Source organism: Zonotrichia leucophrys, chromosome 22, assembly GCF_028769735.1.
Source record: "Zonotrichia leucophrys gambelii isolate GWCS_2022_RI chromosome 22, RI_Zleu_2.0, whole genome shotgun sequence".
NCBI classification, from domain to species: domain Eukaryota; kingdom Metazoa; phylum Chordata; class Aves; order Passeriformes; family Passerellidae; genus Zonotrichia; species Zonotrichia leucophrys.
Window position 1 is genome coordinate 577,688 of NC_088191.1, and position 27,876 is coordinate 605,563.

Genomic DNA, 27,876 nt, shown 5'->3' on the forward strand with positions numbered 1-27,876 from the left:
CTGTTTGTGAAAGATTTGGGCAAATGACAAAGGAAGAAAATTGCAGAGATGGGGCAGCAAATCACTGGATGTGCTCAGACAAAAAGCAGAGTCCAGAGAACCCAGCAGGGCCGTGGTTTAGTCCTTGGGTGCGGTTCCCAGTGCCTGCAAGGCAAAGCTGTGCAGCACGAGCAGAAATGCCTCTTTATCTTGAGTGCTGAACCCCTCGGGGACAGGCAGCGAGCTCTGGCCACGCTGCCAAAACAAGAGCACTTTGGAAAGTCTGTGGAGAACAGGCAGGTTTAAGTGGAAATTGTTATCTCTGAACCAGACCAATTTTTGCTCACCTTTTGTTGAAATTTGCACACTAACGCAAAAAACGCCATTAATTTTAGCACATGTTTTTGCAGAGTCCTTTCTGTGTCCTCCACACTGTGTCCCTGAGCTGTTTGAATTGATGAGAACTGAAATCAGAGTCACCTGTTGGCCTGCGTGTGTTTTCAATAACTTTTTATTTAGCAGTGCTGTGACTAAATCAAGTACAACCGTGATTTGCCAAGTCACATATGAAAGAGGAATGAAATAAAGATTTTCTGAATCATTTGCGAATACTCCAGTCACGGAATCATGGAACACCTCAATTGGAAGGGACCCAGAAGCATCACCAAGGCCAACTCCCTGCTCCTTGAGGGATGTGATTCTCCTTGCTCACCCTGAGCTCTTCTCCTCCACATCCAGGGCCTGGTGGTACCACCAAAGCTCTTCTCCCAGGCTTTGCAGAAGAACTGAATTTTTCCCAAAGAAATTCCTTCTTAACGCAAAGACCTGACTCTAAAACAGTTTTGAGCAGGGCAGAGGGAGCTGTTGTCTGCCCTTGGTGTGAGATGGGTGCGTTGGGAGAGAGGCTCTGTGGGATCCTCGCGTGCGCTGCAATCCGCGGATGGAAACGGCTCACGGACAGCAGCAAAGTCAGCTACCGGAGGGAGAGAGGAAGGGCAGCTCCTCTCCGAGGAGAAACTTGTCCTATCTCTGCGAGTCCCGCTCAGAATGTTTACAAAACGCTCATTAAGGGAGAGGGGATGGCGAGATAGCAACAAATCTGGTGAGCAGCTTCCACTGGCCGAGATAAGGGAGGCAAGGCGGCCATAGAGGAGAGCGAGATCCAATTACCGAGACCTGGTTTTGGGGAGGGGGAAGGGGCAGACAGACAGGACGGATCACAAGCTTCAAGACAAGAGCTTCCAAACTTGTCATCCCTGTGTGACACAGCCCAGCGGATAAAACCGCCACCGAGCCGCACCAGCGGCAGAGCTCGTTGAGCGCGGTTGGAGGCGAAGCCATGGATTCTGTCGTCCTCCAGCTCTGGGCTGTCCTCTCCCTCCTGGTCCACCTTGCAGCCTGCAGTCCCATCCTGAGCCTGGAGCACTCTTCCCTGGAGGAGGACGTGCCTCTTTTTGATGAGATCCTCTCCGAGCAAGACGGGGTTGATTTCAACACGCTGCTCCAGAACATGAAAAATGAGTTTTTGAAGACGTTGAACCTCTCCGACATCCCCCTGCACGAGTCGGCCAAGGTGGACCCTCCAGAGTACATGCTAGAGCTGTACAACAGGTTTGCCACAGACAGGACATCGATGCCTTCTGCAAACATCATCAGGAGCTTCAAAAATGAAGGTAAGAGCTGCTCATGTCTGGGGGAATGGATAGAGAGGAGCGTCCTTAGAGCCAGTGGGAAATGCCCTGACCAGGTACGGGGCATGAAAAGGGAAAAGGCCTTTGGTGAGGACGGCCTTGGAGATCAGCAGCTGTGGCAGGGCTGCCCAGACCCCAGCTCTGGTGAGAGACTCCTTGTCCTTGGCTCTGGAGACTGGAAGGTTTTGAGGGAAGGTGTGTCTTTAATATCAGGGCAGCACCAAGTGTCATCAATTTTTTTATCCCCAAAATGATTACAAACATCATTCGTAATCAGTTGATCAAATTTTTAAATGGATACCTTAAGTAATATTTGAATTTAAGGCAAGACTCATTTTTACACACTGTTCAAAGTGTATCTTCAAGTGAAATATTTTAAAATTATGAGCTTAACCAGGTACAGCTTTCTGTTAATGCCTTGTCACTGTTGATCCCGTGGCATTTGTAAAGTTTTCTTCCTTTGGATCGGCACGCAGTCCAGAAAATACACAAAAGTAAGTGAAGAGGAATTTTGGATAACCAATAGGTTTTACCTTGGAGTACCAGACTATATCCTAATAAAAACAAAAAAACAAAACCTGAAGAAACCCAGTTATCACAGAATATTGTGAGTGGAAAGGGACCCACAAAGATCATCAAATCCAACTCTCAAGTGAATGGCCCACACAGGGATCCCAGATATAACCTTGGCATTATTAACACCCTGTGCCATACCCTTCTCTTTTTTCCTGTTTTTCCTTCCACGTTCCACTCAGTTCAACGACAATGAGATAAGGCTTCAGCACTAATATTCAATAATATGCCAATACCTTTTTCCACCAACACATTAAACTAAATAAGCATTTTTATACAAAAAAACGTTTTTCAACTGAACAATTCCAAGCATCCATCAATCCACATGGCAAATGCAAGTGCTTTGATTCATGTTCAGTTACCATGGGGCACACGTGGCTGTTTGAGCTGCCACAGGGCCTCTCTCACCCTCTGTTCATTAATTAATGAAGTTAAAGACATTATTGCTTTTTCCTCAAAATTTGCAGCTCCAAAGTGATGAGCTGTGAGGAGAGGCAGAGTGGAAATCACTTGAGTTTTGCAGGGCAGTGAGATGCCAGGGGAGAATCCCAAAGCTCAGTTCTGCTCCTGGCTCCTGCCAGGCCCAGGCACCCTTTACAGCAGTGAATTTCTGCTGTGAAGAGAATCTGCCCTGTGATTTAGAGTTCCTTTCCATCTCCTTTTTTCCAGTGTGGAGAAGTTTTTTGGAGGGTTGGTGGCCAACCAGTGCAGGCAGTGGTGGCCAGTGGCTCACCTTGCCTTGCTGAGTGTGCTCAGCAGCAAAGGCACACTCGTGGGAGGTGTTGTTCTCATTTTGTGCTATTTGAAAAAGAAACAAACAAGCACAAAGATTGCCAAGTACAGCGTGGTAAAGAAGAAAACACCCTGTGGTTTAATGATGCAAATCTGAAATCATTCCACCTGCAGAAATTCAGGTTTGCAGCACAGAAATGGCACAGGCTGACCTTTGCCAGGTGGTGTTGGCAGCTCCCTGCTGTCCTGCGGTGCCTCTTGCAGAAGTTCTGCAGCAAATGGGGAAAATTCGCCTTAAATTTCTGCCCTTTCAGGTTTTCTCTCACCTCTTCCAATCCAAACCAGCAGGATGCAAAGTGACACCTCTGATGGGAGCACAGCTTCACAAATACATGCAGTTTAAGGACTGCGCAATTCATGTTTTTTATGTGTCCTCAGAATCTGGATAATTAAGAACCATTCCTTTCATGCTAAAGAGCTCTTTTGATAGAGATATTAATTGCTTGCAATGAGAAAGACAAGGAGAAACAGAGCTTGGAATTGTTTTGTTCACCTGCCTGCTGAAAACTGGCAGAAATCCCAGTTTCATATTTATACATTAAATCCTTTATTATAGAAATATAACAGGTGGCGTGGCTGGAATTAGCTCTTTGTTTTAACCCATTGGCCATAACAATTTAGTTGTAAATGGGGCTGTAATCAGTGCTTAATACTCAAAATAAAGTTTTAAGGGAAATTCTTCTTTTCCTATGGACTCCAGATCTCCCTTCCCAACCCTCCCAGGGGTGCACTGGAAAGAGCAGCAGGTCTGGACCCTGTGGACTTCCCAGAGAGAGCAGAGTCACATCCTGGCTGTGTGAGAGCTGCTCAGGGTCTGCTCCTACCCTGGCTCTGGAAGCAGAATCCCCCCTCTTTTTATTTTATTTGTGAAGAGATGAAAATGCAGAGTGGGAAAAAAAAAAAAAAAAAAAAAGAATAAAATAAAAAGGCAGGTGCCTCAAAGACTCCAAACTGGAGTCAAACAGCACAAGTCACGTGCTGAAGTTCATGGCTTGCCTAAGTGCACTGGTGGAGCATGGCCAGGCCTTGTGGCTTTATCAGAGTCATTTTTCTACCCACACAGAAAAACTGGGGAAGGCAGAGATGAAGGGAGCGACAGGTCACAAACAGTTTCCCTTTGCATTAATTATAGTTCCAGCCTCTGTGTCCCAATCTGCCTCCTGGGCTGGGAGGAGGCAGCAAATGCACCCCGGTGAGCAGATCCTGCTCTGGGGGAAGAAATGAACGCTGCTGTGCAGCGGGACGGGCAGCCCAGGTGGCAGCAGGCACTGTTCCTCTCACCTGGGCCGTTGCTAAAGGCGCCCAGGGCCTGGCTGAGCGCAGCTGGCGGCTCACCAAAGCCCACGGGGCCTGGCTGAGCGCAGCTGGCTGCTCACCAAAGCCCACGGGGCCTGTGGCTGCCAGGTCACCCTGGTGCCACCGCCTGCCCTGACCAATGTAAAGCCTCTCTCAAAGCAGCTTTTCCTCCCCAAGTGCTTGGCCCTCTCCATGTCTGAGGGGTGTTTGAGCAGCAGGGAATTCCTGCTAGCACAGGAACACTGCAGCACACACATTTCTTGTGTTTGCACACTGCATGTTGTCCATTTCATGTTGGCTCCAGTGCCTGCCCCAATTAATGTTTTCCCTTTGTTTATTAAGTAGTTGCTGTGCAGCACCCTAGAAGTGATTTCTATGTCATTATTAGGTAGCACATTTTTAATATGTAAACCTTCCAGTTGGCAAGGAAGTCCCTGGAAAGCCTGGGGCCAGAAGGAGGATCACTAAATCCAGGTCTGTAGCAGGTCTGGCACCTTGCAGTCCTTACACACCTAAAATAACCTCAGCCTTTTTTCCAAGCACAGCTGTGGGAAGTGCTGAAAGAACATTTTCCTGGAGCTGCCCAGGTGAAACCCAGCATGCTGGATGACCCTCAGTGCGTGAGTTTGTGGATGCGTTGACTCTCCTAAAACATTTGATTTTTGTCCCTTGCAGACTTGGATTCCCACCCTACAGGCGTGACAGGAACCCGGAGGTACCCGCTGCTCTTCAACGTCTCCATCCCTCACCACGAGGAGATCACCATGGCAGAGCTGCGGCTCTACACCCTGGTGGAGCGGGACCAGCGGCTCTACGAGGGGCTGGACAGGAAGGTCACCATCTTTGAGGTGCTGGACAACATCCCCCCGGGGGCCGGCGAGGACAGGAAGATGGTGGCCCTGGCCTCCAGGCACATCTACGGCACGAGCAGCGAGTGGGAGAGCTTCGAGGTGACCGAGGCCATCCGGCGCTGGCGCAGGGCAGGGCTGACCACGCACCGGCTCGAGGTGCACATCGAGAGCAGGGAAGGGGAGGAGCACAACGGGGAAGGGAAACTCGACATCGACATCAACTCCGAGGCCAAGCACCTGCCCCTGCTGGTGGTGTACTCCGACGACCAAAGCAACGACAGAAAGGAGGAGAAGGAAGAGCTGAACGAGATGATCGACCACGAGCAGTTCCTGGGCCTGGAGAACCTGGAGGTTGGCAACTTCCACGACCAGCCCGGCGAGGAGGCGCTGCTCCAGATGCGCTCCAACATCATCTACGACTCCACCGCCCGCATCCGCAGGAACGCCAAGGGCAACTACTGCAAAAAGACTCCTCTCTACATCGACTTCAAGGAGATTGGCTGGGACTCCTGGATCATCGCCCCGGCGGGCTACGAAGCGTACGAGTGCCACGGCGTGTGCGCCTACCCCCTGACGGAGCACGTCACGCCCACCAAGCACGCCATAGTCAAGACTTTGGTTCACCTGAAGAACCCCCAGAAAGCCTCCAAGGCCTGCTGCGTGCCCACCAAACTCGACCCCATCTCCATCCTCTACTTGGATGCAGGGGTGGTCACCTACAAGTTCAAGTACGAGGGCATGGTGGTGTCAGAGTGCGGCTGCAGATAGTAGGAGGGAACGCACGCGCGGGGAGGGCACGGGGGAGTATTTAATGATTCAGTCTGTAAATTTGTACATTTGGGATTTGCTATTTAATGAGGTTATTTAATGAGGCCTGTACAGATAATTGTATGTTTCCTGCCACGGGGAATGGGCACGTCGTGTAGGGATTGTATATTTTGTTCCTTGGCTTCCTTCTCGCTGCTCTTCGCTGTCCAGATCGCGACCGAGCCTCTCCTCCTGCCAGGGCATGGAGCTGATCACTGGATTGTTTGGGAGGGCTCTTGGTGCCAAAAAGGCACATCCAAATTCATGGAAATAAAGGCATATTTTTGTACTTTATCAATGTTGATTGGCATCTCCAGAGCTGTTAAAGATACGAGAGTGATGGGCAATCACACCTAGATTGTTCAGTGTTCTGTAATATCTTCATAAAGGTCTTTACATGCTCTTTTTTTCCTTAATTTATCTCTGTAGATCTTACATCCTGATCATTCTCAAGCTCCCGAATCACTATGGCACAAACAAGGTGGTTTGTTTTTCTTTTTTCTTAATACTTTCTTCACTCTTTCCCTGTTTCAGTCAAAGGCAACTGGCAGGGATGGTTTGGCATCTGGAGCAGAAGGGCACCATTCCCTTTCCCACCTTTCTTAGGAAAGCAGGTGGCCCAGGAGCAGTGCCAGGCAAGGGCCAAGGCAAGAAATTCCCCCTGTGCAGGTTTGTGACAAAATCACTCTGAGGCAGCTCTGGCTTTGCTGCTGCAGCAGCCGTGGGTCGGCTCTCAAGGGCCAGAGCTTTAGGTGGCAGAAGGAAGTGCAATAAATTTCCTCAACCCTTGGAATTGCACCAGCTAAAATTGTCCTTGAAATTCCTCCCAGCTAAGAAGCAGCGCCCGTTCCCAGCCAGCAAATCCCTTGAGATGCAGCTGCACAATCCAGCTGGGATGGCCCAGCAGTGCCAGGCGGAGCAGCAGAGCCCTTGGTGCACACGGGCATCCTCCCTCTCTGTAAGTGCAGAATTGTCCATTCCCAGGGATATTCCTCCCCCCAGATCTGCAGATGGAGTCACATGCCATGTTCCCACCACTCTTCTGCGACAAATCGTGGTGATAAGGAGGTGTCGGAGCTGAGAAACAATAGACCCGTCACTTTATTTATACTAAGCTGCAAATTTGTCAGATTCTTGGGAAAGTGTAAGTGATGTTGACTCTTTTAGCCTGTACCAGAGCCTACTGTACTGTCCCTGCATCTGTTTTACACTTTTAAGGGAAAGTTATCTTCCCTGGGAGTGATAAGGGTCTTTGAAAGAATCACTCCAACACTTCATGGGAATGAACACCCCAGACTTTATCATGCACCAACTAAACCCAATTTCACCCATTTTCACACATACTCCTCTGTGCTTCCCATAATTTATTGACCTATTTATTGACTGCCTGCGTTTGTAATATAATGTAGAATACAGAATGTTTTATTTTTGTGCTTGTGTGTAATCCCGCTTGGATAAAACTGATCCTACTTCTCACGGAATCTCTGTGTTGAGTTGTGTGGCACAGAGAAGGAGGCTGCTGACTTTTGGATACTTGTAAGCCCCACACGGCTCAGTTACCCCCTCGCCTGCAGAGCTGCTCCCTCCCTGCAGTGATTTATTTCAGTGGAGCTCTGGAGTATGGGCTCATCAATTTACAGCTCCTCTTGTGGGGGTATCACAGCTCTAAGTGCTCCGCTGTGTAGTTTATTGTAGAGTTAGGCAGTGTGCAGATAGTGGCCCGCACCCCGGGCTGTGATATTGCTTTATGGCTCTGGCTGTGAGTGAGTGACAGCCCTGACAGCCCTTTCCCCGAGGCCCGCTGCAATCAGAGCTCATGGCACGATGCAGGAATTCGGGGAGGTGTGACATTTGCTCTGCTGACATCAGCTGCAGCAGCCAACGGTTCAAGTGTGACCACACAGACCCTTTCAAAACCATCCACGATTCTTCTGAAGCCATTTGCCAAGACAAGCCACTCACCTTGTTAGGAGTGATAATCCAGCATTAGGGAGATAATCCGACATTTGCTTTTATCATCTCATTTCTGCGGGCGCTGCCGTGGCAGAGATCTGCCCTCCCTGCCTCCCCTGTCCTTCCCTGACTGCACCAGTGGCTCTGCAGGGAAAGCTGAGCCTCAAAACCAATCAATAACCCCCTGCAATGCCCACAAATCTGTGAGGTCTCACTGTAAATCCTCAAGGCACCACACGGCAAAGCAGAGCAGAGCCTGCCCTCAGTGTCTGTCCTTGTCTGGCAGAGATTTGCTGGAGCACAGCACAGTCTGTGCAGTGTTCAGGTACAGAGCAAACACAGCCATGTGTCATTTCATCAGCTGTGTGTGTGAACTTCTACAAGATCAGTAAAATTGTCAATAAATACCAATGGTGGTCCTTCAGAACTAGGGGCAGCCAGGCTGCTGATGTAACTTCTCTTCATAAAGAGATGAGGACTGTCCTGCTGATGGAGGAGGGTTTCAGCCAGAGTTTGGGGTGAAGGAAGTAAAGCTGTGTCTCACTGTGCTGTTCTGGGAGAAAACTGAGCGTCCCTTGGATCCTTCAGCGCACCTGAGATCAGAGCTCCTGGCAGTGGGGTTCCATTTATCAGGGGGGTCTGAGCAAAATCCTCCCTTTGCCCTTTTCCGCACAACCATGCAAAGGCATTTCTTGGATGTTCGTGCAGTTCGGTGGCAGAGATCAGAGCAAAAACAACAGGGGGCAGATATTTCCTAAAGAGCTTTCCCAGGCAGCAAATCGAGGCTGTTTCTGCAAGTTCAGAGGTGCTTGGCTTTAAAGCCCCTGTCCAAGCAGACACAACACTCACAAATAACAGGGTGAGGGTGTGACAAGAGCCAGGGCTGCCGAGCTGGGAGTCCCATGAGTCCCTGAGGAATTATTCCACTGCATGTTTTCATTTTCTTTGTTTCTATGCTCCTTCCTTCCATCCATCCACATTAGTACTGTGACTTCTGTTTCTAAAACGCTTTATTTGTCACATTAAATTCTGGTGTGCATCGATTCTCCTCTCATTTCTGATCTATTTTATCTCAGCATATGAGCAGATGTTCGACTTAAGTTTTCAATTCAGTCTTAATTTTAGAAAGGTTTGGGAAAACAGAACCTATTCCAAGTTTCTCCTCCCTAAAGTTACTGCCCTGCCCTTCTGAGGCTGCTCAGAGAGCAAGGCAAACCAGAGGCAGAATTTCCAAAGGAAAATGGGAATTTTGACAGCCCCAGCCAGTTGGGTTACCCACAGCACAATGGCAGAGCTGGAGTTTGGGATTTTCTGTGACACACACTGAGCCAAAGCCCTGAAAAACCCACTGGGATTTTAGAGGGGGGGAAAAAAAGGAAAAAAAAAAAAAAAAAGAAGAAGATTTCGTGGCACTTGAACATCTGCTTCAAACATTTGAAAAACTACAGCCCAGGGCTAATTTAAACTTCCTTATAACCCAGTTCAACATTTGGAGTGCAAACACTGTTAATAGGATGGGAACTGGGGTGGTGGTGATTTGCTTACTATATTGGGAAACAAAACCAGAACAAAACCAGCTTGAGATAGAGCTTTTGTTTATGTTGCTGACCCATCTGTCTTCATTAATGCATTATTTACAGGAAAAGTTAAAAAATTAGCTTCTGCTCCCTCTTCAAGTGCAGCAGCAACAAATAAAGGCTGAATGGTTCATTTGCCCTCGACTAAAAATGGAAATTCTTATCAGCAACCTTGGAGGAAGAGGTTTATGATGTGCAGAGTATTATTGCTGGGTATTGGTGCCTTTGGCCACAGCTGGGTGTTCTGAGCCCAGCAAGGGCAGGGCAGCCAGGGAGGGGCTGTGGCACAGAAAATAGAAAACTGCCCCAAAACATCTCCCTCATCTTACCCAAACTCCTGCTTTGACATTGAAAGGAGAAACCTGAGGGTTTTCCCCTGTAATGGTGGGATTTTCTGGGTGGGATTTCCTGGTAATGGTGGGATTTTCTGGGTGGGATTTCCTGGTTAATGGTGGGATTTTCTGGGTGGGATTTCCTGGTAATGGTGGGATTTTCTGGGTGGTTTTTTCCTGGTAATGGTGGGATTTTCTGGCTGTCATTTCCTGGTTAATGGTGGGATGTTCTGGGTGGGTTTTTCCTGGGCAATGGTGGGAAGGTTTGGGGCTGAGCCCTGGCTGGCCCAGGAGCCCCCCAGGTGTCTCTGGCCCTGGGGAGGGGCTCAGGGGGATTCTGTTCCCAGCACAAGCTGATCCCCCTCCTGCTCAGCATTTCAAGCATTTAGAAAAACTTTTGGTTGTATTTTTGAAGTAAAGGCAGGAAATAGGAGGGATAAAAGCAATCAACAAGGCTGCAATAAAGGAAACTATACCAGAGGAATGGATTTCCGTGGCACAGAGCAAAACTTCCTGAACAGGAAGGTCTTGGCTTGTTCCCTATCTCACAATATTTTGCTTTCTGTGATGACCAACAGAGACAACACTCTGTGCTTTAGTTTAGCTGGGTTTAGCTGGAATAAATGCTGCAGCAGCATTTATTCAATATTAACACTGAGGAATATTCAATAATAACATTGAGGAATATTCAACATTAACATTGAGGAATATTTGATATTAATACTGAGGAATATTCAATAATAACATTGAGGGATATTCAATATTAACATTGAGGGATATTCAACATTAACACTGAGGAATATTCAATATTAACATTGAGGAATATTCAATAATAACATTGAGGAATATTCAACATTAACACTGAGGAATATTTGATATTAATACTGAGGAATATTCAATAATAACATTGAGGAATATTCAATATTAACATTGAGGAATATTCAATACTAACATTGAGGAATATTCAATATTAACATTGAGGAATATTCAATATTAACATTGAGGGATATTCAATATTAACACTGAGGAATATTCAATAATAACATTGAGGGATATTCAATATTAACATTGAGGAATATTCAATACTAGCACTGAGGAATATTCAATATTAACATTGAGGGATATTCAATATTAACACTGAGGAATATTCAATAATAACATTGAGGATATTCAATATTAACACTGAGGAATATTCAATACTAGCACTGAGGAATATTCAATATTAACACTGAGGAATATTCGATATTAACATCCTAAGGAGGCTGAAGGGCTGAGGGATGCTCCTGCAGCTCTCCAGCTCCCCAAACAAAGTCCTTCAGCCCTGTGTGACTGAGCCTGTCCAGGCTGGGAGCTTCACATGGTGTTGAAAATGAATGTGTCGAGTTAAGTGAGAAGGTTTGGACGCAGGGTGGTCTCTGCAATCAGGTACAGTAGCTGGCTAGCAACAGCAGCTAAACAACAGCCCAGCCTGCCAGGGAGCTCAGGTTTATGTTGGCTTTGCTGTAGCAACTCCTTATCTGCCAGAGATTAGAGCAGTTCCCATCAGTTGTTGTGGGATTTGGTGGAATCCGTTTCCTGAGCTGTCACCAGGGCTGGTGGGGATGCAAAGCTCGGGGAGGGCAGAGCTGCAGCTCTGACCCAGCTCTGGCTGCTTCAGTATGGCCAGGTTGGAGCAAAACTTATGTTAGAATTAGCTGGATTAAATAACTAATTGTGTTATTAAAATTTATACAATTTTATAACGTTTAGGTTAAAATTTGTTAGGTTAAAATTTAGGTTAGGGGAAGGAATTGTTCCCTGTGAGGGGGATGAGGCCCTGGCACAGGTGCCCAGAGCAGCTGTGGCTGCCCCTGGATCCCTGGCAGTGCCCAAGGCCAGGCTGGGAGCAGCCTGGGACAGTGGGAGGTGGCCCTGCCATGGCAGGGGTGGCACTGGGTGGCACTGGGTGGGCTTTGAGTCCCTCCTGTTGATCCACAGGAACGTGAGCCCACACTCCTGGAGCCCCAGGGGCTGATGCAGAGGCTGGAAAGGGTTGAAATTCTCCAATTTTGACTTTCAGCAGTTGGTTACTGCTAAAACAGACACAGAACAGCACCATGCAAATGCAGTCTGCAATCCCAGACATTCCCTGGAGATTTGCACCAAGTTTGGTGTTATCCTGGCAGGGAATGAGCTCCCTCCTTTCCCCTCGGCATTTCTCGTTCTCTGCCCATCGGCAATTCACACCAGCAGCAAATTTGGCCCGATAATATTGATCGTGTGTCTTGTGCTTCCTCTGCGGGCCCTAATTAGTGCCTTGGAGATAATGAGCAGGGAGTGAAGGGCAGGGGAGCGGGGCTGCCCCTCTGCAGCTTTGACACTGCTCAGGGCACAGCACTAATGAGCTCCCAGAGCTGCATTAACCCTGCTCTGGCTCTCCTGGCCTTGCCCACAGCAGCCCCTGGGGACTGGGAGCCACTGGGACACAGGAAAACCCCTGGGAATGAGGAAAACCCCTGGGAATGAGGAAAACCCCTGGGAATGAGGAATTGAGGTCTCTGCCCTCTGCCAGCTGCTCTCCTGCCATGCCCACCCTGCTCCTGCAGCATTGCTCCCATGGGTAACCCACCGTCCTCACCCACGGGCAAAGGCTCAGCTGCAATTTTACTTTTAAAAGCCATTTATTTTAAAAGCCATCTGCTTGTGAGTGAGCAGGAGCAGGTCAGCGTGGCTGACAGCAATTTAATCTGCATTTCCACAGCTCCCTGTGCCATCCCTGACCCCACAGCAATGCCTGTCCCCTGCCAGCAAGGGGACAGACCCAGCCCTGAGGAGATAATGAGTCTCTAAACACGTGTCCCACGTCTCCTGCAAAGTGTAAATGTGATTTATCCCCGTTTCACACTTTACAGAGCGTTCTTTCCCCTGGATAGGAGGGATACAGCAAGGGAGCAGCAGTTCCCAGCCCCCCAGTGAAACATCCCTTCCCAGGGTGTGACAACACTCCAGTTTCCAGTGGATGCTTTGACCTTTCGCTCCTCAGCGCTGTCTGGAGCTGCTGTGTTGGGAACAACTGTCCTTGGGGTGCTTGGCTGACCTCCTGACTCCTTTTGGAAAGGCATTTCCATGGAGCTCTCAGCACTTCAGACCAGCACCAGACCTTTAGTGGCATCAGAACTGTGGATGGATGTGAAGGGAACACTTGACAGCGCTCAGAAATCCATCCCTGGAGCTCCAGGCAGGACAGGCAGGGGAAAGGTGTCGCTGAAAAGGCTCCAAAGCCCCCGGTGGCCTCGGGGATGAGTGTGGATCTCACCCAGAGCACGTGGAGCTCAAGGGGAGCCTCTGGGCTGGAAGGCAGCCTGGGCCAGCCTTTATCAGGAGATGAGGAAGGAGAGGCTGCCAGGGAAAGCAGAGATTGACCCCTCACATGCTCGGGCGCAGCTGCCAGGCCAGGACTGAGCCGAGGGCAGAGCTGGCCCCGGACCCCTGGCTGGGGAAATCTCTGCTGGTGCAGATCACAGGAACCTGCCCTGTTCCCAGCCCTCATCGGGACATTGTGTGGAGAGGGCTGAAATATCACATCGTGGTTTTACGCCTGATAAAGCCAATTTTCACAGGCTGCTGATGGGCCCTCGGCCGCCCCGGGGTGCAGGGGGACCTTGGGGACAGGGCTCTGTGTGCAAAGGGCTTTTTGTGAGCTCGGGGTGTTTCCATCTCTGTTCACCTGGTGGATCTCTGCTCTTCCCAAAGGCTGAGCACACCCTGCAGTGCTGCAGAGGCAGCACCAGCTCTGCTCTGCCCCACAAACCCCACCCAAACCTCTGGGTTTATAATTATAAACCTTATTTATTGAGAACCCAGCACTGCTCGCGGGAATTACCTGCTGGGGAAGCTCTTGGAGAGAAGAGGGGGAGCTCCTGCTGCCCTTGGTGGGGAGATTTGGGCAGCGTGGACCCTCCAAAGTCAATGCAAGGAGTAAAATCCTCCAAGAACTGGAGCACAGCAGCACCCAGGGCCTGCTTGAACCTCCCAGCTCCTAAACTCGCAGGGTTTGGGTTTGGGATGAGGATTTTCTCCAAGGAAGAGCTCATTTGGACAACTCTTAGCCCCTGCTACCCCACGTGCTCCCTGGATCACCAGGACCCTCCTTTTTTCCAGGTTATTTTTCCTGCAGGCCACTGTGGCTTCATAAATCCTGGTGCTGCAGCAAGGTGGCAGGAAAACACAGGGAAAAGGGACGGAGGGACAGCTGCCAGCCTTTGGGACACTGTTCCCTGCCCACCTGGGTGAACAGCTGCTGGTACACCCAGCCTGGCGCGTTTTCTCCCCAAAACCAGCCTGGCCTGGGGGTCTCTTTCAGCTGCCACGTAAAGGAAGGGAGGATGAGCTGCATCGCTCTGGCATTCTGGGGAGAACAGCATGTTCCATGCTCTCGCTGCTCCTGGGGCCTGGAGGAGCCTCCTCAGCACGGCCGGACACTTCCTGCACGTCCACCTCGCCTCCCCCTGCAGCGAGCGCCTCTGGGCAGCGGCCAGGCCGAAAAAGGAAACTCCCTATCGTGCCAGAAACAAAACTTTGATAAATACGAGGGGATAAGTCACAATAAGCGTGACTGGCTCGGGATCCAAACACAGTAATGTGGGAAGGAAAGTTTTGTTTTCTTGCCCCTCGCGCCTACCCAGCCCTTGGACACAACAGAGTGAATTCCTAAATGAATTTATTTAGTGACTGCCTGAGGAGAGCAGAACAGACTTTCTGCTCTAGCACAAACAATGCAGTGAGGGGACTGAAAGGATGGCTGGAAGGTGCCTTCCTTTCATCCCACACTGCACAATTTAACAGTTCTGGATGCAATGGGATCTGGGGTTAATTTGGAAAGCCATGTCACATTTAAAGGGAGAGGAAAATCCTCAGCCTGATCTCAGGGTTATCACCTTGCTAAAGCTCTTGTGTCCTCACGGTGCAGTGGTGAAAAATGTCAATTTTGGAGGTTTCCAAGCCTACAGGACAGGGCTGGAAAGGATCATTTTTCTCTGTGGTAGACAGTCTGTTGTGCATTCATACAGCAGGAGCAGCATCACCCTCTGCAGGGGATCCAGAGTCAATGCCCAAAACCTGCTGAGCTGAAAGGCCCTAAAACCCCCAAAACCGTGAGTTGATAATGTCCCCTGCCCCAGGAACAGGAGAGAGTCTCTGCTGCTCCCACCCCAAAGAGCTTCCTGGCCTGGCTGCAGAAATGGAGGGAGGGAGGCAATGCAGCCTGGGCACCAGGCAGGTTTTGGGGATTCACGTTGTGGGGTCTCCAGCAGAAGGTGTGCAATGCAGAAAATCCAGAGCAGGCTCTGGGCTGAGCAGAGAGGACACCCAGCCCCTCACGGATGAAGAGGGAGCAGATTCACAGGTCTGGCACGGGCGGTCCATGGTTCTCTGTCTCTGGAAAAAGCTCCTTTGAAAGAAAAGAACTCCTCGTGATCTCCCAGCAGCAGCTCAAGGTGCCCGTGGCTCTCTCCCCTCCAGGCTCTCAGGAACCTCCAGCCCACCTGACCTCTGTTGGGAAGTCTCTCTGTCCCAGATGACCTCTGCAAACCCTGCAAATGTTAATGGGTGGAATATCTTCAAAGAGTGCCTCTGATCCTGCAGCCAGGGGCTGTTCTGCCTATCGCAGCGGAAGCGCAGGAATGCACAGTTTATTTTAAATAATGCACTTGTCCTAATGGTGGGGATTTCTGAGCCTCAGCCAAGCCTTTGCACGTCATTCCAGTCTGCTGTGAAGGATGATTGGCCTCTTCACACTTTTGATCTTTGCAGAAAGGAGCGTGTGGCATTTCCAGCCCAGATGTTCCCGATGCTGCACGGAGAAGTTTCTCCCTAAGGACTCACGCTCACATTGGTGAGGAGCTTCTTGCAGAGGTAAAAATTCAATAAACACTAAAACAGCTCTGTCAAGGTCATCTGAAATCACAGGAAAGACTCGTGAATGGCAGCTGTGAAGTGCTGGCAGACACTGTGGAACCTCTGGTGTGAGAGTGGGGATCCAAGGATGTTTTCCTTGGGTATCTCAGACAGGCAGCTGGAGAAGGGACACTTCTGTTCCTCCTTCTGAAGGCACAATGGGTCCAGAGCCCAAACTTCTGAGTGCAATCCTGCCTGAGCAGCAGAAAGTGTCGGCCTGTTCTCCAGGTAACACGAGCAGCTGACAGAAGAGTTGAAATAAACACACCCAAATAAAGCTAAAGGATATTTCTGACATTTCCTGGTTCAGAGCACGAAGCAGCCTCTGAGCTCTGCTCTGTTTCCTCCCCCCTGGCCTGTGGGCAGGAGCAGGACCCTGCACAATACAAGTCCCTGGCTCTGAACCTGCAATTCCTGAGCACTCCTGCAGCTGCAGTTGGTGTCTGTGAAAAGCTGGGTGTCTCCTCCTAGTTGGTTTTGGCACCAGTTTGACTCGTGGCTTTAGTTAAGTTTTTTATCTCCTCCTCGAGCATCCTGGTTTTCCTCTCCAGCTCCTCCCGCGAGCGCTCCGCGTTCTTCAGCCTCAGCTCCAGCTCCTCACTCCTCTTCCTCTCCTGCTCCAGCTCCTGGTTCAGCCTCACCACCTTGGCCCACACCTCGTAGTTCTCCTTCTGGAGGCTGCAAAGGGAAACAGAGCATGAAAGGATTGGATTGGGTTGGATTGGATTGGATTGGACTGGGTTGGGTTGGGTTGGGTTGGATTGGGTTGGGTTGGGTTGGATTGGATTGGATTGGGTTGGGTTGGGTTGGGTTGGATTGGATTGGATTGGATTGGGTTGGGTTGGGTTGGATTGGATTGGATTGGGTTGGGTTGGGTTGGATTGAGTTGGGTTGGGTTGGGTTGGATTGGATTGGATTGGATTGGGTTGGATTGGGTTGGATTGGACTGGGTTGGGTTGGATTGGATTGGGTTGGATTGGGTTGGATTGGGTTGGGTTGGATCAGATCGGATTGGATTGGAAAAGGGCTGGGAAATCATTTGGCTCTCAGCACCAAAACAAGCCAGAGGTGCTGCCCTGAGCCCTTCAGTGGCCACACAACTTCAACAAATCAATAAATGTGATCTGTGTCTATTGCTAATGGGATAATAATTGTTTGCTGTCTCAGCACGAGCTGCTCCTGCAGTTACCTTTCCACCTGCCCCTCGTAGTCACTCCTCTGCTCCTCCAAATCCTTCTCCAGCTTGTGGATCACGGCCTGCAGGGACTCCCTGCTGCCCTGCCCAGCTCTGGGCTCCTCAGCAGGGCTGCTGCTGGGGCTGCCGGGCTCCCTTGGCTCGTGGCAGGGGCTGAAGCAGGGCAGGAACTCCTTCTCGGAGGCGCTGCTGGCAGGGCTGGGGCTGGAGCCGCTGCCCTCCGCGCTCTCGGCCGCGTTGCTGTCGCAGCTCGCGGCCCTGTGCAGGTCCAGCAGCTTAAAGAGGTCGTGGGACAGGGTTCTCTTGTGTCCCTCACAGGCCAGGGGGCGTGGGCCGCTCTTCCAGAAGTCACTGCTGAGGACATCACTCCTGCCCTTGTCCCCGGGGGCTGCCAGGAAGGATTTCCTGCTGGGTAAAGTCTGGGTTCTTTTCCTTGGCTGGGTTTTCCACGTGCCCAGCGTGGCTGTGGGCTCTGAGTCCTCCCCAGGCACGCTCGAGGTGGCAGCTGGGCAAGGGCTGCTGCTGAAATTGGGGTGATCCCTCTGCAAAACAGAGCCCTGGGGCAGCCAGGGCACAGAGCTTTACAAGGGGCACATTGGAACGTGCTGGCCACACTTTTCCATTAAAATCCACTTGGAATTGCACCAAATTTATCATTTTTGCAGGACTCCCTTTGAAGAAAAGCCTTTCACCCTCACTGCTTTCCCCTCACCAGCCTGAGCTGGAAAGGCTTCATGTGCTCTGGCCAAAAAGCTTTGGGAGTTTTCATATTCCCCAGAGCAGCAGATTTTCCACAGGAAAGTGGAAAGTTTATCTACATCATTTTCCTGATGCAAATATTCCAGGGGTGACAGACACAGCTTTTGAACCCAAAAATAGCAAATGCTTTTAGGGCTCCCTGACCTGTCAGAGCCTGCCACAATTAACCACACGTTTAATGAACGTAGGTTAATTAATTTATTTATTTAATGAACGCAGCCTTACCGTCTGCCTTGGGGTGGGGCCCCTGGGGTCCTCGGCAGCCCCCCAGCCCACGGAGCTGCGGGGGACGGGAGCTTTCTTCTCGTTTTTGGGGGCAGGCGGGGAGGGAGGCTCGTCCTTGGAGGGGGGGAAGAGCTTCTGGTGGTCGCTGATCATCACCATCATCACCCTCTGCACCTGGGGCGTGCCTGGGAGCAGAGAGCATCAGGGCAGGGCCAGGGACCCCCAGGGACCCCCAGGGGCTGCGCTGGCTCAAAGGGAGGTGGGGCAGAAAACCAGAGGGGTCATAAAGCAAAATGAAGTAAATGGAGTGAGTAAAAGTGTGGGAAATGGGTTTGTGGAAAATTCTCAATACCTGACAGAAGATTCACAGGGTGTACATCTATATACAAGCCTTAAGTGACTTAAAAATACCAAAAAATAAGACAAATCTTGAAAAAAATGTAACTGGAAATAAGTTTCAAAAAATAACCTTACAAATAAGATTAAATCCTTTAAAAAAATAGAACTAAAAATATAAATAAATATTTAAATACATATATAACATAGATAAAAATATATATATCTATTTAGATATATATAAATATATATTTATATTTATTTAGATATAAATATAAAAATAGAACTAAAAAATAAAAAAATACTTTATAACAAGACCCACAAAAAGTCATTTTAAATTATTGACTTTAAACATTTACAACACAGTGTAACTAGAACTAATAAACCAAGAAACACTTAGAATACATTGTCATTAAAAAATAGCTAACTTCTAATTGTAATAACGTAAATTGTAACATCTATATTATCTCACCCTTCGCATAAGACTAAAAATAGAATAAAAGTTTTTAAAACAACTCTCAGTTACCCCATCTCTAAGTAAAAAATATATATATATATATATATATAGAAAATGCAGCATAAAAGTAAAGGGGCAGCCACATTTCCCTGAGTTTCCTCTGCTCCCCCAGAAAGGATTTTACACCTTCCTGCTCTGAGCAGCTCAGAGGTGACCTCAGCAATTCCCTGACTCTGCTGAACTCCACGAGGGGAGTTTTTGTCACTTTGTCAGTTCCTGAGGGGTTTTTTGTCACCACAAACACATTTACAGCCCAACAGACACAGCTTCCCTCTGTGCCCTGGCACATTTCTGCCTTTCTTTCAGCTCCACCACAGAAAATCTTTAATTCGGAAGCTGTGGATGCCTCAAAATTGAAATATCCTCCAGGATATGAAATTCCTCCATATGCCTCAAAATATTCCATATCCTCCAGGATATGAAATTGCTCCCTTTTACCTCTCATGATGGCTGCAGGGTCCTCCACCCTGGGCCTGATCAGGTTCACCCCCATCACTGTGGCCAGGTTGTCCACACTCATCTTGTTGACGCTGGAGTTGAGTTGGATTTCGTAGAGAAACCTGCCAGGATTCCACAGCGAATATTTCACATTTCAGAGGTGGGATCTGGCAAAAAATCCTGGTGAAAAAGTCCTGATTCCTCCTCCCAGCTCTCCCTCTCAGTCACAAGGACAGAAACCCTCAGGACTGAATAAATGAGGAGCTGCTCCCCTCGGAAACAGCCCAGCAAGGAAGGGAACCCCCTCCTCAAATCCCAGCCTGGTGAAACCTGGAGGTTTTGGTGCACAGGGCTTTTGTCCAGGAAAGCTACACCTGGTTTGAATTCCCAGGGATTTCTGGGTGACTTTGAGGGTGGGGATTCATGCTCAGACATTCCCGGGGGTTCATCCCAGGGGCTGGAATTCTGCTCTGCCCAAACCAGCACCTGGTGGCTCAAAGGGAAGCCGAGCACAGCTCGGGGAGGCTCTGCCTGGAGGGGCCATCCCTGGGGTGCCATTTCTGAGCTGCCCCCGGCCCGTGCAGGGCACTGACCTGCAGATGTAGCTCAGGAGGTTGTAGTTGTCTCTGGGGAGGAGGGACAGCTGCTTCAGGAGCTCCTGGTGGCCCTGCGCGGTGACAAACAGCTCCAGGAGGGTCCCCAGGAGCCAAGAACTGCTCCTGCTCACCCAGCCATGCCCGTGTGGGGTCTCCCCGTGTCCCCAGCCCTGGGACAGCTCCAAACACGGGTGGTGGCACTCGGGGTGACCCTGGGGGGGTGGTTGATGATCTTGGGGATCTTTTCCAAACTCAGGTATTCTATGACTCTGGTGCTCCTGGTTTGCTGCCCTTGGAGCTCCATCTCTCCCTGGGATGTTCTGCAGGGCTCAGCCAGGAGGGGCAGCCCCAGCAGGAGCGGGGTCCCCCCAGCCCAGCCCAGCCCGAGCTCTGGGAAGAGCTGATCCTGCCTCACCTCCTCCAGCATCCTGTGGACATTCAGGCCATTTTTAACCCCAAAGAGAAGCAGAAATTGACGCTTTAAAATTCACAAACCCCTGCGGCCAAGCTGGGAAAACCCCACTGGCTTTGGGGGAGTTTTTATTTTTAAATGTTTTCCCTTTTTCTCTCCCCAGATTCCAAAGCCTTGTTGAGTGCCCTGCGGCTCAGAGCGTGCCCCTGGCACTACAACTGATTTTAAGGCTGGGAAGAGGAAAACAAAAGCAGCTGTACCTTTGTCTCGTCAGCCTCCAGAGCCTGCCCACAGAGCAGGAAATCCTCGTACTGCGGCCAGGGCACCACGGGCTCGGGCAGCTCCCGCAGGTACAGCTTGAGCAGGGAGGCCACGGTGTGGACATCGGTGTCCCTGCAGGGAGCAAGGGACACTCAGAGCCAGCAGGGACGGCTGGGGACTGCCTCAGCCTCCCTGCCCTGCTTGGGGAGCCTGAAATCTCTTTTCTTCACCCACATTTAGCCTCCACCTCCCTGCCCTGCTTGGGGAGCCTAAAATCTCTTTTCTTCACCCACGTTTAGCCAGTGGGAGCTGCAGTTCTGGAGCACCACCCTGGCTCTTGTCCCTGCATTCACAGAAGTGGAGAACCAAGGAAAAGGGAGCAAAACCCTTCTCCCATTCCAGGTTAAACTCTTCTGGAAGGTTCCTGCTGGATCCTCTCTCCTCCTCGACCCCTTCTGGAGGGTTCCTGATGGATCATCTCCTCCTCAAGCCCCTCTGGAAGGTTCCTGCTGTATCTTCTCTTCTTTGAGCCCTTCTGGAGGGTTCCTGATGGATCTCCTTCTCCCCAAGCCCTTCTGGAAGGTTCCTGATGGATCCTCTCCTCCTTGATCCCTTCTGGAAGGTTCCTGCTGGATCCCATCTCCTCCTAAAGCCCTTCTGGAAGGTCCTGATGGATCCCCTCTCTTCTTCAAGCCCTTCTGAATTCTTTCTCCTCCCCAAGCCCTTCTGGAAGGTTCCTGATGGATCCCCTCTCCTCCTCACACCCCTCTGGAAGGTTCCTGCTGGATGCCCTCCTCCCTGAGCCCTTCTGGAAGGTTGCTGCTGGATCCCATCTCCTCCTCGAGCCCTTCTGGAAGGTTCCTGCTGGATGCCCTCCTCCCCAAGCCCTTCTGGAAGGTTTCTGATGCATCCCCTCCTCCTCGAGCCCTTCTGGAAGGTTCCTGCTGGATGCCATCTCCTCCTAAAACCCTTCTGGACGGTTCCTGCTGGACCCCCTCTCCCCCCACACCCCTCTGGAGGGTTCCTCGTTCCCGCAGGGCTCAGGGTGGCCCTGGGAGGGGGCAGCAGTGTCACCTGCTGAAGGAGGGTCTCTCCCCGGCGTCGAAGGCGTCGCGCAGCTGCCGCACCAGGCTGTCCTGGCCGGGCAGGCGGAAGATCCCCTCCTCGGCCACGCCGTGCTCCAGGATGAACTCGGCGCTCTTCTGCACCACCATGGGCACCAGCTGCTGCCCAAACCTCTGCTCCTGGGCCATGGTGTGTGCCAGGCACTGCCCGAACACCCCTGGGGACACCGGGCACGGCTCAGGTGTGGCTCTGGGCTTTCCACACTCTGGGCTGCTACAGAACCCTGAACTTCACATGAAGCGTCTGCAGCTCTCCTTGCTGCATTCACAGGGGTGGAGAACCAAGGAAAAGGGAGAAAAACCCTTCTCCCATCTCCCATTCCAAGCAAAACCCTTCTCCCATCTCCCATTCCAAGCAAAACCCTTCTCCCATCTCCCATTCAAAACAAAACCTTTCTCCCATCTCCCATTCCAAGCAAAACCTTTCTCCCATCTCCCATTCAAAACAAAACCCTTCTCCCATCTCCCATTCAAAACAAAACCCTTCTCCCATCTCCCATTCAAAACAAAACCTTTCTCCCAGCTCCCTATTCCAGGTAAAACCCTTCTCCCACCTCCCATTCCAAGCAAAACCTTTCTCCCATCTCCCAGCTCAGACAAACCCATCCCTTTCCAGCCCAGAAAAACGGGGGCAGAAAGGATGGAATGCACAGAACCCACAGAAATCACAGAAATCACAGGAAGGATGGGCTGGGCAAGAAAAGGCAGGGGAAAAGCAAAGTGAGGAGACTGGCAGGTAAAAAACAACATTTTTTCAGGGCTTTATCCCTGAATGGGAGTTTTTCTCAAGAACATTTTTAGGGTGAGAAAGGAGTTTGAAGAGGAAGATGAAGGCAGCCAGGAAATGTCCATCCTCGGCTCTCCTCAGCACTGCAGCCCCGTTTTCAGGGATTTCTGAGCCAAACCCGCCCAGGTGCATTCCCAGGACAGAAATTCCCCTCTGTACCTCCCGAGGCCGAGCCCAGCGCCCTCCGCAGGGATTTCACCCACTCCTCCAGCTCCGCCTGCGAGCTGGCCATGAGCACGCAGGGCTCGTGCCCCGCCCGCGGCTGCTCGCCAGGAGCCCCTGCGGAACAGAAATACAGTGACTGGGCAGGAAAACACATTTATGGGCAGAAAATACTCATTTACTGGGCAGAAAATACTCATTTACTGGGCAGAAAAAACCCACATTGACAGAGTAGAAAATACTCATTTATAGGGCAGAAAATACTCATTTATAGAGCAGAAAAATCACATTTACAGGGCAGAAAATATTCGTTTACAGAGCAGAAAATACACATTTACAGAGCAGAGTGGGGTGTCCTCACCTGGGATGATCTCAAAGATGAATTTTCCTCCTTCCTCGGGGTTGGTGGTCAGCACGTTGATGGAGCTGCCCTGGAGAGCCAGGCAGCCCTAGGAGAGAGCAGAGCCCTGAGTTTATACACATATATATGTAAAATAATTTTATAGAAATTCTTGTATATATATATACAGATCTATTAGTGTATATATATATATACAGATATATTTATATATAGAGAGAGAGACTCATGTATATATATTTATATATATATATACAGATATATTTGTGTATATATTCACAGGTGTATTTGTGGAGATGCACTGCAGGGATTTTAAAGCAGTAAGGGCACTTGGAAAATGCCACTTTTTCCACTGAAGCGATTCTCATCAGGAGAAAACCGCTTCTTTTTGCTCTTCCCTATTTTTATCTCACTTCTCATCTCCTTTAGCCCTTGTTGGGAGTGGAAGAAGAGAGAACAACAGAGAATGGACTTGGGAAATAATATTATTATTATTGTTACTTTTTACATTTTGTAGCAGGAACAGCTTTTCCAGCAGAGGGAACTTTTCCTGGGAATTTTTCCAAAGGAGAAAAAGGTGGTGAGTACTCTAAAAGCGAGTTATGGCATGGAGAAAACGGTGGGAAAATAGAAAATAAAATAAAATAAAATAAAATAAAATAAAATAAAATAAAATAAATAAAATCTATTATACAAAATAAAATATAAAATAAAATAAAGTAAATAATAAAGTAAAATGAAGAAAAATAAAGTTAAAATCTAAAATAAAAATAAAATAAAATTAAATATAAAATAAAATAAAAACTAAAATACAAATTAAAATAAAATTAAATATAAAATAAAGTAGAATAAAATCTAAACTGTAAAATACAATATAATATTAATAAAATAAAATAAAATAAAATAAAATAAAATAAAATACATTTAATGGAATCATGGGATCCCAGAACGGTTTGGGTGGGAAAAGCCCCTCCAGTGCCACCCCAGCCCCACCTGCGGCTTGGCCTCGTCCTCGTCCTTGTAGTAGAGCAGCTGCTGCCCGCGGAGCACGAAGAAGCGCAGCTGCCAGTTCTTCACGATGGAGCGCTGCTTGCGCAGCCAGCCCAGCTTGTCCGGCCGCGGGAGCGCCGCGGGATCCGCGGTCATCACGCTGCGGGAACGGGCTGGGGACACACGGACAGAGTGAGGACAGAGGGACGCAGGTGTGGGGACAGAGGGACACGGGTGTGGGGACACAGGGACAGGAGTGTGGGGACAGAGGGGTCACTGTATGGGGACACTGGGTATGGGGACAGAGGGACACGGGTGTGGGGACAGAGGGACAGGAGTGTGGGGACAGGGACAGCGGTGTGGGGACACTGGGACACAGGGACAAGGGTGTGGGGACAGGGGATATGGTAGAGGGGACACGGGAACACGGTAGTGGGGACACAGGACACAGATGTGGGGACACGGGATATGGGGACAGGGGACACAGGGGACAGGGACACAGCAACAGGGGAGTGGGGACACAGGGACACTGGGTATCGCGACAGAGGAACACGAGTCGGGACACAGGGACACAGAGTGGGGACAGAAGGACACAGAGCGGGGACACAGAGCGGGGACAGAAGGACACAGTGGGGACACAGGGACACGGGCAGGCTCTGGGCCCCACTCTGCCGAGCCCCAGCCCCGTTTGCAGAGGAAGTGGCTGCAGCGGCTGCCAGGCTGAGCTTCCTTTTGCCTGCGTGGGAGCAGCTGCCTCCCAGTGAGAGCAGCACCATTGCTGGGGGGTTTTTTGGGGTTATTTTCATGGAGTGGGGGGGTTCTGCACCCTCCCCGGGGCAGCAGCCACAGCAGAGTGACCCCAAGGCTCTGGAGGTCCCGGTTCTGCTCTGGGGTGGCCCCAGTGGGGCAGAACTCACATTTGTGGGGCTGGAAAATCTCCAGGGATGGGTTGGGCACTGGGCAGAGCAGTGTCCCTGTCCCCTGTTTGTGTGGCACGGCCCTGGGGCACCCCCAAACGCCTGGCCAGGATCATTCCCAGAGGGATTTTTGCCTCTGCAGCCCCCCAGAGCCAGCCCAGCTGGGCAGAGTTTGCATTTTTGGCTGCAAGGCCAGAATAAAGCCATGACTGCAGGGAATGGGGCTGCACCTGGTGATTTCCTGAGCCGGAGAACCCTCAGGGTTCCAATGTTCACCTCAGGGCTGTCCCCACGTCCCCTCCCAAAATCCCCCAGGGCAAGGAGCCCCTTTGGGGAGCCCCCCAAGCGTTTCCTGCCCCAACGGCCTCCAGGGTTGGGCATTTCCTCCAAAACCTCCTCCCCCAGCAGGGAGAGCTGCCCCAAAACCAGGAGGGGAGGAGAGGCCACAGGGCCACCACTGGCCTGGGCCGGAGCCCCCCTGGCACCCCCATTGCTGGGGAACTGCAATAAAAGCACAATATAAGGGGTTTCACCGGGGAGTTTCTGTTTCACTGAAATCAATTTCTCTGCAGTTCTCCAAAGGCTGCCCCAGGCAGGGCTGGGGGAGCAGGGGAAGTGTCCCCAGGCCACGAGGAGCCAGGGAGGGCAGTGGCAATCTGCAAACATTGCAAACATTTGCAAATGTGACTTTCACATTTCTGCAAATGAAGCCACAGCAGCCCCGGAGACAGCGCAAACACACAAAGCCACAGAGAGTCACACAAAAATTCACACAAAGTCAAACTCACACAAAAACTCACACAAACTCACACACAAACTCACACAATGTCACAAGAACTCACACAAAGTCACACAAACTCACACAAAGTCATGCTCACCCAGCAGCTGGAAGCTGCAGAAAGCACCAGGGGTTTCACCACAAGCCAAACCCAGCCCCAGGGTGGATTTTTGGATGGCCTGGGCTCAGGCTGGGCTCTGCAGCCTCTCCCTGACCACATCCTCAGCCCTAAATCCCCTCCCTGACCACCCCATCATCGTCACCCCTAAATCCCCTGTTCCCTCCAGCCTGGGCCTGAGCCTTTGTGCCACCAGAAGGGAACTGGGTGGTTTAAATCCCCCCAAACTCGGGTTTTAGGGGGCAGCATCCCTCGCTGATAAATCTGCAAATCACTTCTTGGAAATCATCTGCAGATCATCTGCTCTGTCTCTAAAGTGGCACCAGGGTCCACTGAGCCAAAATCTCAGCTGGGCTCAGGCCCAGGGCCCCCCCAGGCCTGTCCGGGCCCTGCAGACATGGAGGGGCACCAAGGAACCCTCATGGAGGAACTCTCATGGAGAAACCCTCACCAAGGAGCCCTCACTGAGGAGCCCTCATAGAGGAGCTCTCACCAAGGAACCCTCATGGAAGAGCCTTCACCAAGGAGCCCTCACCAAGGAACTTTCATGGAGGAATCCTTATGGAGGAGCCCTCATAGAAGAGCCCTGACCGAGGAGCCCTCACCAAGGAGCCCTCACGGAGGAGCCCTCACCGAGGAACCCTCATGGAAGGTCCTTCACCAAGGAACCCTCATGGAGGAACCCTTATGGAGGAGTCCTCATAGAACTGCCCTGACCGAGGAACTCTCACCAAGGAGCCCGCACGGAAGAGCCCTCACGGAGGGGCACCAAGGAGCCCTGACAGAGGGGCCCTCATGGAGGAGCCCTCACAAAGGAACCCTCACCAAGGAACCCTCACGGAGGAACCCTCATGGAAGAGCCTTCACCAAGGAACCCTCACGGAGGAACCCTTATGGAGGAACCCTTATGGAGGAACCCTCACGGAGGGGCACCAAGGAACCCTCATGGAGGAACCCTCACGGAAGAGCCCTCACGGTACCTATTTTCGCAGCGTCCATCTTCAGGTTGAAATCCCAGTTCCGTGGCAGCTTGAGGGACATGCTGGATCAGGAAAGTTCTTGTTTTTCTCTTTCCTCAAGGTGAGCTTGTTTAGGAGAGGGGCTGGAACCAAGCCCTGACGGTCCCGTGGGGGTCCCCCCACCAAGAGCAGCGGCTCGGCGACGCTTGGTTTGCCAGCGAGCTTCCTGCCTCCGAGAGCAGCCAAAACCCCATAAAAGTCCTTTCCTGCCCTGCTTTCCTGCCCAGCTCTGGCTTGCCCAGCCGTGCTCCCCGCTGGTGCCAGCCCTGGTGCCCCTGTCCCCTGCCCAGGCCCGGGGCCGCCAGCCCAGCCCGGGGCCGCTCCCCGGGCGCCGCTCGGGGCATTTGAGGAAGTGCTGTCTGTCAGCAGCTCTGCGTGGGCTCCTGGAGCTCCGAGCGCTGCCCCGAGCGGGAACAGCCCAGCCCGGGGCCCTGGGGGTGCCCTGGGGAGGGGCAGAGCTCGGGGTGAGCCCAGGGTGGCGCCCGGGCCCGGCCTGGGCATCCCCAGGTGGCACCGGGGGTTTGGGTTTGGCTTTGCCTTGGCAGCCAAATGGGGATGGAACGGGGAGAAAGGACGTGGAAAGCAGAGGGTGAGCACCAAGGGGTGGTGGGGATGTGGAGAGGGTGGGAGGGAGCTCAAAGCCCAGCCAGTGCCACCCCTGCCATGGGGGACACCTGCCAATGTCCCAGGCGGATCCAGCCTGGCCTTGGGCACTGCCAGGGCTGCTGTGGGCACCTCTGCCAGGGCTGCCCACCCTCCCAGGAACAACTCCTTTTTCATTTTAATATTATTTAAAATGGTTTAATTTTAATGTTTTGTTTTAATTTTAATATTTTAATTTTGATATTTTAATTTTAATTTTCACTTTAATTTTTATTTTTTATTTTAATATTTTTAAAGTGTTTAATTTAAATGTTTTTATTTTAATTTTATTTTTATTTTCATTTTAAATTTAATTTTACTTTTTTTTAATTTGAATTTTCATTTTCACTTTTAAATTTTTATTTTCATTTTTTGTTTTAATTTTCAATTTTAATTTTACTTTTTATTTTTTTAATTTGAATTTTTGTTTTCATTTTTCAATTTTTATTTTAATTTT

General features: G+C 50.6%; 2 protein-coding genes across 2 annotated transcripts; one reads left to right on the forward strand and one right to left on the reverse strand.

The window, feature by feature from the left end:
- Nucleotides 1-1,318: 1,318 nt before the first annotated feature.
- On the forward strand, nt 1,319-5,950 carry BMP10 (bone morphogenetic protein 10). Its single transcript, XM_064731278.1, has 2 exons — nt 1,319-1,652; nt 5,007-5,950. Exons 1-2 carry the CDS (start codon nt 1,319-1,321, stop codon nt 5,948-5,950), a joined length of 1,278 nt encoding a protein of 425 aa, XP_064587348.1.
- An 8,589-nt stretch (nt 5,951-14,539) lies between these two features.
- Nucleotides 14,540-27,209, reverse strand: ARHGAP25 (Rho GTPase activating protein 25). Its single transcript, XM_064731267.1, has 11 exons — nt 26,739-27,209; nt 23,949-24,118; nt 22,959-23,046; nt 22,595-22,714; nt 21,599-21,806; nt 20,524-20,656; nt 19,849-19,922; nt 19,256-19,377; nt 17,965-18,149; nt 16,975-17,537; nt 14,540-16,463 (listed from the first exon to the last, which is right to left on the reverse strand). Exons 1-11 carry the CDS (start codon nt 26,797-26,799, stop codon nt 16,253-16,255), a joined length of 1,935 nt encoding a protein of 644 aa, XP_064587337.1. The 5' UTR covers nt 26,800-27,209; the 3' UTR covers nt 14,540-16,252.
- Nucleotides 27,210-27,876: the final 667 nt, after the last annotated feature.

Bases quoted from the DNA above. Each gene is read 5' to 3' on its own strand.
- BMP10 (XM_064731278.1), top strand. From the start codon at position 1,319: ATGGATTCTGTCGTCCTCCAGCTCTGGGCTGTCCTCTCCCTCCTGGTC. The intron at 1,653-5,006 runs GTAAGAGCTGCT...TGTCCCTTGCAG, and splicing joins CAGGAGCTTCAAAAATGAAG to ACTTGGATTCCCACCCTACA.
- ARHGAP25 (XM_064731267.1), bottom strand. From the start codon at position 26,799: ATGTCCCTCAAGCTGCCACGGAACTGGGATTTCAACCTGAAGATGGAC. The intron at 24,119-26,738 runs GTACCGTGAGGG...GTGTGTCCCCAG, and splicing joins GATGGACGCTGCGAAAATAG to CCCGTTCCCGCAGCGTGATG. The intron at 16,464-16,974 runs GTAACTGCAGGA...TTCCCTTTGCAG, and splicing joins TACGAGGGGCAGGTGGAAAG to CCTCCAGAAGGAGAACTACG.